The 15,342-nt window shown below is 44.4% G+C and overlaps 2 protein-coding genes across 5 annotated transcripts in view; both read right to left on the bottom strand.

Annotated features, from left to right (window-relative positions):
• Igsf5 (immunoglobulin superfamily member 5) overlaps positions 1-15,342 on the bottom strand; it is a 135,772-nt gene that overhangs the window by 91,614 nt on the left and 28,816 nt on the right. The gene's annotated exons all lie outside the window — the stretch shown is intronic.
• Positions 2,158-15,342, bottom strand: part of LOC130871838 (beta-1,3-galactosyltransferase 5) — a 42,064-nt gene continuing 28,879 nt past the window's right edge. For 2 of the 4 annotated variants that reach the window (XM_057765478.1, XM_057765476.1), the window contains 2 exons: positions 9,771-9,951; positions 2,158-8,064 (listed from right to left, as the gene is read on the bottom strand). In XM_057765478.1, the coding sequence (XP_057621461.1) occupies positions 7,138-8,064 (927 nt within the window). In that variant the 5' untranslated portion in view covers positions 9,771-9,951 and the 3' untranslated portion in view covers positions 2,158-7,137. The remainder of the gene's footprint in view (positions 8,065-9,770; positions 9,952-15,342) is intronic. The other 2 variants (XM_057765479.1, XM_057765480.1) reach the window with 2 other exon arrangements.

Raw genomic sequence — 15,342 nt, forward strand, 5'->3', positions numbered from 1 at the left:
GGAACTTTATCCAGTAAGCCATAGCCTTAGGTTGCTGTGGGAGCTCCTTCCACTCCTTCAGCCAATAGTCTTTAAGATACCAGCCCACAGGGGTGTGGTCTCTTATACCTTTAAAAAACAGCAGCTCTCTCTCTCTCTCTTGCTTCCAGCTCTCATCCAGCGACTAGACATTGTTTCCTGTTTGCAATGAGAGGACTGTTGTTTGGGATGGTTATCTGTAAGTTTTTCCCCTTAAATAAATAACTCTTTTTATTATCCATAATTCTTAACTGGTGTGGGATTGTTTTGCGGCTTCACATAGTGATACACAGATTAATGGAGATGGGTTAATTTAATATATGAGCTAGCCAGAAATATGCTTAAGCTATTGACCAAACAGTATTGCAAATAACATGGTTTCTGTGTGATTATTTCAGGGCTGAGCAGCTGGGAACAAACAAGCAGCTCCTACAGCAAATACTGATGGTGCCTGTCCCATTTCCACTCACCACAGCCACACTCTATTCTCAAAGACTCCTTAGCCATCATTTTCTTTAGTGGAGAATAAATTTCTGCAAGGTGTGGTACATGTCTGTAATCCCAGTACTTGGGAAGGTCACGCAGGGGGATTGTGAGTTCAAAGCCAGAGTGGAAGGAGGGAAAGAAGGAAGGGAGGGAGAGAGGAAGGGGGAGGGAATAAGGAAGGAAAGAAACTGAGGAGGGGAGGAAGGAGGGAAGGAAGAGGCTCTAAAAGGACACAAAATGAATGATAAGTTTGTTGTGTTGATAGGCATCAATCACTGTTACTGATGCTGGTGGGAAACTGATCCAGCCCCACCTGGCCTCCTTTAAGATGTGTGCCTTTAGCCCTACTGTGAATTCCAGGTAGAAGGTAACAGAGTTGAACTTCTGTTTACCTTGACCAACCTAACCCTAACTCAGTCTCTGAGTCCAGTGCTTATCTATCCAGTCAGTGTCATCTGTGGCTACAGAAAGTTACCTGGGCTGGTGAATTGGCTTAGCCATTAAAGGCATTGTTCATCCAGCCTGGAAACCTGAGTTTGATTCCCAGAACCCTATTGATGGAGAGGAAACAAGCTCCTCCAGATTGACTTCCAATGGAAAGGAAATCATTTATATCATGATGTGTGTGTGTGTGTGTAGGTGTGTGTGTTTCCACGTGTGAATTCTAGCACACACTACATCACAGTATACCTGTAGAGGCAAGGCAACCTCTGGTATCAATTCTTGCTTTCCTCCTTGTTTGAGGGATTTGCCAGTTTGTACACCAGGCCCCCTGTCCTGCAAGTTTTCAGGGAGTCTCCACCTCACATCTCACAGTAGGGAGGCTGGGATAACATGCTTCCATTTCCAGGTTTACGTGGGTTCTTAGAATCCAAAATCAGGTCTTCTTGTTCATGTAGCAAGCACTGTGTTCACCGAGCCATGCCCCTAGCACCTCCTTTGATTTCTTAATACTTCAGTGGAGACCACTGTGTCTGTCATAAAGCAGAGGAATGCAGGGATGAGATGCCTTGGGAGGTGAAGAAGAAACAGGTTGGGTTCTGCCCTCCCATGTGGTAGGAGTATTCGCCAGAGGAAGGATGCTGTCCCTCCACCAGGATGGTCAGGATATTCTGAGATGAGGGGAGCAAGCTGGAGAAAGATAACATGGGGAAAGCTGTTTTTTGGAAGGGTTTTTGCACTAAGAAAAAGAGAAAACAGGCAGAACTGGAGAGGGGGCGGTCTGGCAGACAGTCTGTGTAGAAAGGGCGAGCATGTTGTGTGCTGAGGGAATGTTCTAGAAGGGAGGGGGTACCAGAGCTGCAGATGGGAGATAACAGTGTGAGCCTAGCTGGAGAGGCAACAAGGCAGGCATACAGGTGGGACAGGACCAGCCTTCAAGGGGACCACAGACGGTCTCCACATTGTCATGGAAAGGCAAGGTTGCTGGTGGTGATGAGAATGAGTAGAGCCATTGGAAGCTGCCCATCTTCAAGAAACCCTGCATTTGTATACAGAGCTCTGTGGCCTTCCCTGCCCTTTTCCAACTTTACTTTGGTTTCTGAGGCTGCAGAGGAGATGAGTAATGAGGAGCACGGGTGCAGAGATTTCCAGGGCTGCACATGAGATTTGTGACAGTTATGCTAGAGTCAAAAGGAGACACTTCTGGTTCATCCACTTTATTTCCATTTAAATGATACATGAGAGATCAAGGATCCCAGCTGCACCTAAAAACAAATAATGATCAAAGATGCTGAAGGCACAGCCAGTGCACTCATAAGGTTAATTCCTTAGGCTTAAACAAAAGAAAAGTACTCCAGAGAGAAAATAATTCCAAAGAATGATTGCCTACTGTCTGGATTAATAGTTACCAAGAACGCCACACTGCTCACCCAAGGCTCACTGCCCATCAAAGCCTTCCAAACTGTAGAGTTCTGTGGCTTTGCTCCAAAATATGAGTGAAACAAGAAGTCCTCTTATATTTCAAACATAAGCAAGACTCTTCAGCAATACTTTTCTAAGCATACAAAATTAAAGCCGTATTTTTTTAAAAAATATCCAGACACAAACATCAATGGAAAAAACAAGATAGTCAAATTTAGACCATACAGATATGGATAACTTCAGAGGAACTGTAAGGTAGAATCACCCACATGCATTATGTTGCTTATAATTTAACTTTTATTCAAGATAAATATCATTATAACAAATCATAAATAAATACATCTGCCCCCAAACACATAGTGTCAGCCTGTAGAACCTCCTCAATGTACAGGCAAATGACAATTTCAAACAGTATTCAATGACACAAACATTTAATTTTTTTATCCTTTAGAAAATCAGATTTGACCACAAATCTTTCTCCTCAGTTTCAGATGAGTGGCTTCCAGTCATGGAGGGTATTTCTTGTCTTACATGGCCAGGTGAAATGAGTCCGCTCCCCACCTGTGATATTTCCTGAAGCAGAATGTAAGAAGGGTTTCACACCTCTCTAGACTCACCTCTGTTCGGGACAGAGAGGTAGCACTGGTGATGACATCCAGGGGCATGGTAGGGTGAGTAGGGTCTGCGGCCACGTGTGGGTAACACCCTGAGCATCTGTTTTAGCTTCATTTCTGTTACTGTGATACACACCCTGACTAAAAGCAGCTCTGAGAAGAGGCGTTTCATTGGCTCACAACTCCAGGTGTGGTCTGTTATAGCAGGGAAGTCAAGGCAGCAACTTAAAGCAGAGGGGCACATCCAACAGAGACAGGAAAACACATGGATCCTTGCTTGCCCTCCGCTGGCTTCCTCCTCTCGTACTGCTTAGGACACTATGCCTAGGGAACAGTGTCACCCACAGTGGGCTGAGTCTTCCTACATGAATGGATACTAAAGAAATATTTCTAATTAAAACCCTTAGTAGCGTGATTGTAGGTTGTGTCAAGTTAACAGTCATAACCTCCCAACACAGCATTTGAACTGCAGGCATCAGGAGCTGATCCCCATGACCCCTGCATGGAGGTAGTAGAATGCATGATGCAAAACACTCACCAGGGGCTGGGGAGAGCTTGTATGCAGTCACAGGCTCCATCCCCAGCACCAAAACCCCAAAATAATATGCACCAAAAAAAAAAAAAAGACATTTGGCCACATTTCTGCTTATATTTAAAATGACTATGCCTGGTTATTAGAGAATGCTGCTGGGGCACTTTCAATCTTCACCTCCAGGAACAATCTAAGGCCATCTGTGAGGATCTGTCTTTTCCTGAGAGTTAGGCTAAAAGGCAGGAGACACCTGAGGCAACGAATTTTCCCAACAAATTCTCAGCCAAATGAAAGCACCATACAAAACACAAGGTGTGAATGAGAGTTTACTTCTAATTCACCTGTGCCAGTGTACACACAGTTTACATCCTGGAGAGCCACAGAGAAATAAAAATAAGCAAAGAGCCTGGGAGGTCAGTGTTTACAGGAGCCTTTGCAAAGATTATTTTTGTTTGTATTTCATTTATTATGTGTGTGCATGCACATGTGTGCAGGCCCACCATGGGCTTGTGAAACTCAATTGTCTCAAGGACTGAATTGCATTTGCTAGAGTAATTTGGCAGCAAACCTTAACCCACCGATCCATCTTACCCAGGCCAGAAGGGACTCCCAGGCTAGCACCCTCACAGAATGCAGCAGCTTGACTGGCATCAGACACCTCCTTTAGGAAGTCCTCTCAGGACCTGTGGATAATTACAAGACTCTCCCCCCACACACACTGTATATACCAAGCCAAAGTCCCAGCCAGAGAGGAGTAAGCATCCCGTCTACCAGGAGAGTCCCAGCCTAGAGAAGGCTCAGATGCCAGTCCTAATGTGATTAATACAGGAAATTAGTTCTCAATTTTAAAAATGTGGTATGAGAAAGCAAATGCTTCCAAAAGGAGGGATGGAGAAGATCTAAGCAACATCTCATCTATTTTTTAAGTGATGTCCAGCAGCTACCATATTAAATTCAGCTTGTGAATTATTCAGTCTGCCATGAGGCTGCAGACTCAGTGGGGAAACCAGACGATGTCTGAAGCCTGGCTTTGTTCTTTCAAAACAGCATTCTGAGGCCAGTGATGGACACTCTATTGTAAACACTGGTGCAGCTATGATGGTAAAAGCTATGTTTCTTCAGAAGGGTGGTGTGTGTGTTTCACTTCTGCCTGGAGGCTGGAGGTCAAGAACCCTCTGGGTTTGCAACTGTGAGCCACTCCTTCAGCTCATGTCCCCACCAGAGCACACCTGACCTTGTGACAAGCTTGCAGCTGATTGTGCAAGAGAGAGATCACGGCAACCTCCCACTCTAAAGAGAAGATCGGAGGCACTTGCTATGCCACATTTCAAGTAATAAAACTAACCTGCTGCCTGCATGTAGACCCCTGTATCTGCTGTGTGTGCATGTGTGAAATGCACATGACCTCATGATGAAGCTAGTCTAAATGGGAGGGTTGTGAGAATTCCATGGAGGGCCCCAGGGCCAAGTCAGAATCAGAGAGTCAGAGAGAACCATGAAGAAGTAAAGCCACACTCTAGCCAACACCCAGGACAGAGGTGGCAGTGTGCGGGCAAAGGGAGATGCTGGACACTCCTTGGGTAGCACCAGCCCCAGGCTTCTGAGAGAAGTAAGCATGTAGGAAGGTATGTTAATGCTGTGCCAAAGGAGAAGGCTGAGGGCTGGGCCTCCACCGCATCTCAGGCCCTGAGTGAGTCACTGAGTCACCTTGGTTGCCTCTGCTGACAACCAGTTTGGTCGTAAGAGTGAAATGCAGCTACTTGCAAATAATGCCTGCATCTTCAATGCAAGAGCAAGTCTTGGCACAGGTGACCACACCTGCTTATGCTCCTGTGCACTGTGCATAGATCAAGAGAACCTGTGCCCGACCAGCTTCTCAGCACTGAGCTCACTCATGTCGCTGTCTGGAGACCCTCACCTTGACCTGCTCATGATGTGTGTGAATGCAATGAGCAAACATGGCTAAAGAAGGAATGAATAAAGGGAAGGTCTAACCCAGAGAGGCTGCTGCCAGGTCCTGATGCCAGCTCTTCCATCCTCTAGATGGCAAAGCCACCATATTGTTACAAGCCTTTGCTTCCCTCTGTCAAGAGAAGACCTGGTTTGGTTTTGATGGTGTATGCCAGGAACTTCTCTTTCCCTGGCTCAGATTTTCACAAATTCTGAACTAAGAGTCCAGAACATGGTGCTGTAGGATTTTGAAGAATGTCACAGACAGAAGAATCCCCCCCCCTTATGAGGTATGGGAGAGACAGGAACATGTGTGGAAATGAGGCCCTAAAGTATTCTGACTTAAGTAAGATTTCCTGAGTTCAGATGAGAGCATATTGCAATGTTTAAAATCACACAGTCACATGAAGCCTTAGCTCCAAGCACACAGTAAAATCTAGTAAAATAAAAAGCAGGGGGAAACAATAATTCCCACAATACAGACCAAGATTACGTGTCTGGTGACAGTGACTGAAGGACCATGAGCCCCTGTTTTTACCCAGTTTTGAAAACCATCAAGGTTAAATTCCAAACCAAAACACTCAGCAGATCTCTGACCATGTGGTAAACCCAGTGTGAAGGGTGGGGAAAATTCACAGATGCAGGGAGAGCCCTTCGACTGGGCCTACATCCATGCTATGCATCCCAGGAGCTTGGACCAGTCCAGGTTCCAGCAAAGTTCCTGGACACGAATACAGGCCATGCCTGTGCCTGGCTGCCCTTGAGTTTGAGATCTGAAGGGTTTTAGTGCTGCAGCTGGTCACCACCATCAATCCATCAAGACATCCGCAACAGAGACAAAGTGTCCCAAAAGGCTCAGAGGAGATGTCACCCTTGCTAGGATTTCAGCAGTGTATTTGGCCTATACAGAAAGACTCAGCTATGGTTTCTCAGCCTGTTTTATATGGTCATATAACCCAGTTTCCTTCTAGCATGGAAGTGAGCTAGTGTCTGCAGACATGCATGTCTCATGTTGAAGATGCATTGGGTACCAAGTGGCTAACATACTCCGTGCTTAGCTACATCATTCAAGTGAGGGGAAAGTCCTGAGAAAGCTGATTCATTCCAGACTCAGCATTTCCAAAGCAGGATGGGGAAATGAGGGACAGGGGACCCTGAAAGGTCCTGAATGATGCCAGTTAGCTTTAAGACACTCCCACATTAAGCTTCTTTCACCACTGGCCTCTCCCAAAGAATGAGACACTCAGTTGGGTGCCACCAACTGAATTATGATAGCACTTGATTCTCATTCCTGTTCTGTCTGCAGACTGGGAGTCTTTGGATACGTAAGTGGCCATGGCTACTGGCTCCTGACCTATAAAATGGGAATGATCACATCCACGGCTTCATATGTATACTGAGCCCTGAAATGAGCAGATGAGGGCATGTCTCAAACCTTGAGAGCATAGTGCAAAAGCCTGAAAGTAGAGATCTGTTATTGCTCTGGGTGCTAAGTGGGAACAAGTCTTGACCTGTGTATATGAACATTCACTCTAGTGTATGCAGGGAATTGAGAACAGTACTCTTGCCTTCATCCTCCTTCTCTCTCTACCCCTGACAGTTCCCATCAAGGCCATCCCAGATGTTCCCTAAGTATCACCAAAGGTTATTGGAAGTTTGTGCCACAGGCTCCCCTCAGACAGCAGAGCATTCCTGTTCCTGAGAGTTCTCCAGCGCCTGCCAGTAAGTGAGTAAGTCCTGAGGTGTCATGAAGTGGCAGGTCACAATTTTCTGAAAGCGGCACACAGAGAAGCGTAAGCCACCTGGGAAAAAGGTCTGTTTGGTGTGGAGTTCCTCAGGCCGGATCTTCAGCTTGGCCAGGCAGAGCCCGACAAACACATCCTCCAGCTTGAGGAATGGAACACTATCAGAGACATTGTATACTTTGCTGGCCACGTCACTAGAAAAGACATAACCTGTCCCAGAGCAAAATGGTGGGTATTTTTCCCAGGGATATTCAAATTTACTCACAAACCACTTGTTGAACTTCTGCCTGATGGGAAGATCATTTGACTTTATGTAGCCTGTGAAGAACCTGGAGGTTTTGTTTTTCTTCAGCAGCAGTTCAGTCAGATAGCCAACATTCACAAACATGTCTGAGTCTGTCTTCATCACAAAAGCTGCCTGAGGACAAAAGTGGTGAACCCATTCCATGCCCATCATCGTCTTCAGGGTCAAGTTGAAATAGACATCCTTGAAATCCTTCTGTATGATGTCACGGTGCTGCTTGCCCTCCTGAGCTGTGGCATTCATCTCATCGGTGCTGTCTGAGGCCCCCAGGAGGAAGAGGGTCTTCACACGCTGTCCCCGCACCTCTGTTTCTCTACCCCATGTCTTGCGGATGGCCATGCGAGCTGCCAGCTGCTTGTGGGACGAAGTCACCAGCAGCACAAGGAAAGGTGGCTTCTGCTTGCAGTCTATATCTGGAAGCTGGAGGAACTTCCCGTGACCTTTCTTGAGAACAAATGGCAGTTCCTTGAAAGGCTCCATGCTGAAGTACAAGCAAAGAACGCCCATCATCAGAATGAAAGCATAAACCAGCCTCATCTTCATAAAGGCCATCTGAAAGAACAAAGACAAACTGCCAGGTCTCCCGAGAGAGGGTGGAGGAACAGATACCCAAACACAAGGAGATCGAGGGCTCTGTTCCGGTGTTCTAAACCTCGTAGTAGGGCCCGAATTTATACTTTATGAGCTACTAACAGAGAAGTATTTGATAGTTCCCAGCACAAGGCTAGAGAGACTACTCAGTGGTTAGGAGCACTTCCTGCCAGCAACCACCTGTATCTTCTGTTCCAGTGGATCTGATGCCCTCTTCTGGCCTCTGTGGGCACTGCACACATGTGTTGCACAGATAAACATGCAGACGAAATTCCCTTATACGTAAACTAAAAACTTTTAAATTTTGCCCAAAAAGTACCAAAAAAAGGAAAAATAGATGTTTAAGGAAATGGAACTGTGAATCTGTGTAAACAGTACACATTATATATGCATATAGCATTATACCAAACCCCACATATACACAATTTAAAAATGAACTTTTAAAAAATATGAGTTGATGTGCCAGGTAGGTGAGATAGATGAAGAGATCCACAGTTTAGAAAACTCTGGAGGGGCTGGAGAGATGGTTCACAGGTTGAGAGCAATGGCTGCTCTTCCAGAGGTCCCAATTTCAATTCCCAGAAACAACATGGAGACTCACAGCCATCTACAATGAGACCTGATGCCCTTCTCTGACATGCAGGCATACATGCAGAGCACCCATACATAAAGTATAAAGAAGAAAAAAAGAAAAAAGAAAGATCTGGACTCTTTCAGCACATAGAAATGGAAACCATTCCTCTTCCATGAAGCACACAGGAGATCCTGCCATGCTGTCCCCCAATGCCACACTGATAGCTTGGGATTCTAGATGCTGGTCCCAGCTCTGGGAACTGCCAGCCCTTCACTGATGGGATATTCAGACTCCTTGTCCTTCAGTAGATGGGACCAGATCTCCCAACAGATCCTCAGTTCTGATCTCCGGTGACTCCATGACCAAGAGTGTCACAATGCATCTAGACAGTCTGTAGGTCTGACAGCTGTGCATTCAGGGTGCAAGCAGAGGTCTGGAAGCAGTGCATTCTAGGTGCAAGCACAGGTCTGGAAGCAGTGCATTCTGGGTGCAGGCAGAGTTCTGGAAGCAATGCATTCTGGGTGCAGGCAGAGGTCTGAAAGCAGTGCATTCTGGGTAAAAAGCAGCACTAGCCACAGTCTTCTCTGCTCTAATTAAGCATGCTCAAAAATCAACTCTTAACACATTGAGTTCCTGGCAGGCTCATGTGTTTGAACTCTTGATCAGCTGCTGATGCTGCTGTTGGAAAAGGTTGTAGAACCCTTTATGAGATGGGGGTCGAACTACAAGAAGTGACTCCTGGGGGATGAGTGCTGAGTTTATGGCACTGTCCACTTCATGTCCTCTGCCTCCTGATCCACAAGTTATGAATAATAATCTCATACCCTGATACCACAGCAACAAACTGCTCCCAGTGGTGTGTATGTGTTCCTGAAGCAAAGGAGAATCACCTAGAGTCAGGATTCAAAGTTAATACCCACATAAGTCATTTCTCTTTAGGTATTTGGCCATAGCAATAAGAAAAGTAATGAACACAAAAGGAGCTCTGGTTTTCTGATTTGCACAATTACCTTGAAACTCTAGAAACCTGGAATGTGGTAAGTTTGAGATCACCTGTGTTAGTGTTGTAACACTGAGAAAGAAAAACACTCACTTTTGTTGAGCAAGAAATCAGCTCCCTCCAGAGGGCTAAGTCACAGGGTAGAAGCCACGATGAAATGAATTCCTTGTGAGGAGCAGTGCTGACTGTGGCCAACGTTCCACCCTACCTCCTGAGACAATCTTCTGGACTCAGTTTGTCTACCAAAAATGAAGCTCGTGTCTCTCAGGAATAACTAGGAGAAAAAATGATAGAGTCACGTTGTTTTCACTTTCCTTCACGCTTTGCCCTCTCCCTGTGTGACCTCGAGCAAGTGTGTGAGCTGCATTCCTGGACTCAGTTTTGTGACTTCTAACATAGGTACAACTGAGGCACAGTGCCAACCATATGACTCACATGTCTACAACAACAAATATATGAGAATCTTCTGAGGTCTCACAGATGAAGATAGGTCCTGTGGTGGTTTGTGGAAGAATGGCCTCTTTGGGCCTATATGATTGACGACTTTGTCATCAGTGGGTGGAAACCTTTGGGAAGGATTGTGGGTGTGGCTTTGGTGGAGGAGGTGTGTCACTGGGTGTGGGCTTTGAGGTTTTCAAAATCCATACCATTACCACTGTGCTCTCTTTCTTCCTCATGGCTGTGAATCAAGGTATGAGTTCTAAGCTGTTCCCACCATTCATGTCTTTGCTGTCATCATGGACACTAACCCTCTGACACTATAAGACCAACTGTATGCTTTTACAAGATCCTTTGCTCATGGTGTTTCACCACAGCAAGGGAAAAGTAATTAACACAGAAGTTGGCACCAGGGAGTGGGATAGAGCTTGACAGGACTGACCTTGTTGTGTTTTGGAGGAATGTAGAAGACAGTGGGGCTCTGGATGAGAAAAATGGTTGAACACTGAGTGCTGAGCTTAATGGGCCATCCTAGTAGGAGTGTGGCAGTAGTGCAGTAGACCATGGGAGTCCACCTCAAGAGGTCTCAGAGGGGAGCAATATTAGTAACGGGGATAGAGACCATTCTTGTGATATTTTGACAAAGAATGGGGCTTCTTTCTGTCCTTGTATCAAGAATCCGCATGATGCCAAACTGAAGAGTAAGGGATTAAGTTCTGTGGTAGTTTGAATGCAATTGACCACCATAAGTGCATAAGGAGTGACACTATTAGGATGTGTGACTTTCTTGGAGTAGGTGTGGCCTTGTTGGAGGTCATGCTGTCTCTTCACAGCAATAGAAACACTAAGACAGTTGCTCTGGAAGAGCAATTTCAAGACAGGCTAATACTGACTTTCTCACGTGGTTACTCGTGATACCCTTATACAAATATACGATAAAAAAGAGCATGCGGAACAGAAATTAATATAAAATGTTTGAAGAGAAAAAGAGCACCAGATGGATTTAATGTTGAAACCCAGGCTTGTGCTGAAAGAGATAAGGAGATTAAAGAAAAGCCTGATCCAAACTAGAATAAATCGAGGGTGTCCTCAAGGCAAGACCCCACTCATCTAATCTTCCGTCTTGTAAGAGGGAGACCTAAGGAATTTTCTGTTCCTAAAGAGCAACAACAAAGGACAGATCCTGCAAACAGGATTCAAGGAGGCATCCAGACTTGAAACTGTCACCCACAAGGTTCTGGGATAAGGGGTTGTGGCATCTTCCTCTGTGGTTAAGGAGAGCTGAGGAGGCCAGGCAGTAGTTTATGATAAGAAAGACCCTGCAAGAGCTAGAAGCCCTGGGAGTTCATTGCATGAAACTGAAACTGAAGCCTGGGTTGCATGGAGACTGTAAGGTGTCAGACTTGCCAGAGCCATGGATGTTTGCCAAGGAGAGCTGCACAGAGGAGTGGAGCAGGAGAGGGATGTGTGGTGTGGGGGCAAAGCTGGAAGGGAAGGGCCAGCTGAGCCCAGTGACACTGGGTGTGGAGCCGTGTTTAGTTTCCATTTTGCTTTTATCCAATATTTCTTCACTATGCTCCTTTTCCTCCACTTGGAATGATGATGTATATTCCTTGCCATTGTGTGTTGAATGTATATATGTTTTTTGATTATGTTTTACAGATAGTTACAGTAAAGAGACTGCCTTAGTCTCAAACGGAGACTTTAGACTTTTAAACTGAGTTGACACTTGAAAGACAATGGGGTTTCTGAAGTTGGACTAAATCCATTTTTGCAGTATAGTATAGCTACAAGTCTGTGGAGTCAGAGAGTGAACTGTGGTGGTTTGAATAGGAATGGCTCAGAGCAGTATTCTCAGAGAACCTGAATTCAGGTCCTAACACCCATGTCAAGCAGTTCACAACTACCTACAACTGCAGTTCTAGGGAACCTACCACCTTCTTCTGGCCTCAGCAGGCAACTATTTTCTATGTGAAAACCCACACAGAGACATAAGCACATAAAATTTTAAAAGTAAATAAAACTTCATTTTAAAAAATCATTAGTGTGTGTATGTGTATGTTTTGTATGTGTTTACACTACAATGCAAGTGTGGAGGTCAGACAAAAACTTGCTGGAAGTCCAATTTTCTCCTCTCACCATGTGATTTCAGGACTCATATCATCAGGCTTTGGAGACAAAGTACCTTTACCTCCAAGGTCCCTTTACTCTGGACACATCACAGAGGTAAAGGTAACTTTTCTCTGGATACTTCACAGAGGTTAAACTTCCCAGGAATTAACACTCCCCTTCTCCACTGCATCACCCTCTATGTAAACAGCGAATATCAGCCCATGGCCAAAGTAGATGCCATACCCAATGCCAACACTCCCTGTATTTTCTGTTCCCATAAGGGTAGCGACATTTTTCCTATCTATAATAGAATTACCAAGAAACTGTCCAAAGTGACACCTTCAGTATTCTCATGTACACAGTCGGTAGGTATATGTGCCTTGAGTTGAAAGGGAACCTTCCTCTTAATGGACTTGGGGAGACACTGGACCATCAGGAAACAGATTAGGACAGCACTTTTCTTGAAGGACACGATGTCACTGTGTATCCTCAGATTGCAGCCCCAAGCTTCTGATAGGCAGGAACAATTGGTCACTGTATGTGGAATCAACCAAATGTGGGCAGTGTGGCATACATGAGTGACTAAGCTTGGGGCTGGGGAACAATCTTTGTACACTGTAAACATGTACTGCTCTCATTGTTAATAAAAAGCTTATCAGCTGATAGCTAAACAAGAGGTATAGGCAGGACAGCCAGACTAAGAGGATGCTGGGAGGAAGAAGGGCAGAGTGAGGAATTGTCAGAAGATGCAGAGAGAAGCAAGATGGGTGTGCTGTACTCAGAAAAGGTACCAACCCATGTGGAATAAAATAGATAAGAAATATGGGTTAATTTAAATGTTAGAGTTAATTAGTAATAAGCCTGAGTTATTGGTCAAGCATTTCTAATTAATATAAGCCTTGGAGTGTTTATTTGGGAGCTGCTGGTGGGACAGAAACCTCTGTCTAAACCTTAGGTCATTTAGTCTTTAAGCTATGGAACTGAAAATATCCATTCTGATGAGTGTAGCAGAGAGGAGAAAGCAGGTAGTGACTAAGGGTGATGTACAAGGAATGAACTCATAGGTCACCCACAGCTTGAAGCCAGAGAAGAGCAATGGTTCCTCCAGTGAATCCCATCCCAGTATTGCCAGGCAAGACTAAGCCAGTCCTTCTCAGAGAAAGACCATTCCATGATGTGACAGGAAGGCAAGCCTCAGGCCACATACTATGCTCTTCCTAAAAAAGAAAAAAAAGACCTCCACCAAAATTATATAAGCTACAGAAACCACATACTGAGGAAAAGTGTTTCCAAGAATGAGATGGGGCAGACATCCTTCACAGCTCCCCACCAGTCATGGAATGGCAGGGCACAGTGAAATCTTTGGCAATGCCCAGACCCAAATGGGGTCATCAGCTCCAAGTTCCTACCTGGAATCCAGCTCTTTGCCCATTGGGTGAGGGCCAGGCAGAGTAGCCCACACACCTCCTGCAATGTGCTGGCTAATTTATGTCAGCTTGACTGGCCATGGGGTACTCTCAGACACTTAGCTAAATATTATGTTGGATGTGTATGAGATGGTGTTTAGGAATGAAAATAGCATTCAAATGGGTGGACCTTCCATGACAGTGATGCTCCTGTACTCAGCCAAGGATTGGTCTGTTCAAAAGGAGTGCTTCATTGAGATGACTGCCATTCCCTGTGTTCAGGTGAAACACCTTCATTTTGTAGTAACACCTTAAGTATAACTTTATAAATATGATAGTGACCCTTAAAGAGGAAATGAAAAATTCCCTTAAAAAATGGAGAAAAAGACAAACAAAAACGTGGGAAAAAATCAATAAATATCTCAAAGAAAGCCAAGAAAAAACAATCAAACAGGTGAAGCAAACAGTTCAAACAGTTCAAGACTTAAAAATTGAAATAGAGTCAATAAAGAAAGCACAAACCAAAGGAATCCTGGAAATGGAAACTCTAGGTAAATGAACAGGAACTACAGATGCAAGCATAACTAACAGATTACAAGAGATGGAAGAGAGAAACTCAGGAGTTGAAGATACAATTGAGGAAATATATTCATCAGTCAAAGAAAATGTTAAATCCATCATATTTTTAATACAAACATCCAGGAAATCTGGGACACCATGAAAAGACCAAACCTAAGACTAATAGGGATAGAAGGAGAAGAACTTCAGCTCAAAGGCACAGAAAATATATTCAACAAATCATAGAAGAAAACTTCCCCAACCTAAGAAAGAAATGCCTATGAGGGCACAAGAAGCTTACAGAACTTACAGAAACTTACAGACTGTACAAGAAAAAATGTATCCTTGCCACATAAAATCAAAACACTAAACATACAGAATAAAGAAAGAATATTAAGAGCACCCATATATGTTAAAAAAAAACACTACTAAAGATTAAATCACATATCAAACCATACACTAATGGGGGAGACTTTAACACCTCACTCTCCACAATGAGCAGGTCAACCAGAAAGAAACTTAACAGAGAAATAAGAGAACTAACAGATGTCATGATGCAAATGGACTTAATATACACCTAAAGAACATTTTACCCAAACACAAAAGAATATACCTTCTTCTTAGCATCTTATGGAACCTTCTCAAAAATTGACCACATCCTTGGTCACAAAGCAGACTCTCCACAGGGCAGGGAACCCTGACTGCTCTTCGGACTGGAGAGGGAGCAGGAGAGGAGTGGGGGGAGGGAGAGAAGAGGGGGAGGGAAATGGGAGGCTAGGAGGTGGCAGAAAATGTTTTTTTTTTCAATAAAAAAAAGCAAACTTCAACAGATACAAAAAATTGGAATATACAGCAAGCCAACAGACAACATCAAACTAAATGGAGAGAAACTCCCAGCGATTCCACTGATATCAGGAGCAAGACAAGGTTGTCCACTCTCTCCATACCTATTCAATATAGTTCTTGAGGTCCTAGTGAGAGCAATAAGAAACCAAAAGGAGATCAAGGGAATACAAATTGGAAAAGAAGTCAAACTCTCACTGTTTGCTGATGATATGATAGTTTACATAAGTGATCCCAAAAATTCTACCAAAAACTTCTACAACTCATAAATACTTTCAGCAATGTAGCAGGACACAGGAATTAACTCA

This window comes from Chionomys nivalis, chromosome 3, assembly GCF_950005125.1.
Source record: "Chionomys nivalis chromosome 3, mChiNiv1.1, whole genome shotgun sequence".
In the NCBI taxonomy this organism is placed as follows: domain Eukaryota; kingdom Metazoa; phylum Chordata; class Mammalia; order Rodentia; family Cricetidae; genus Chionomys; species Chionomys nivalis.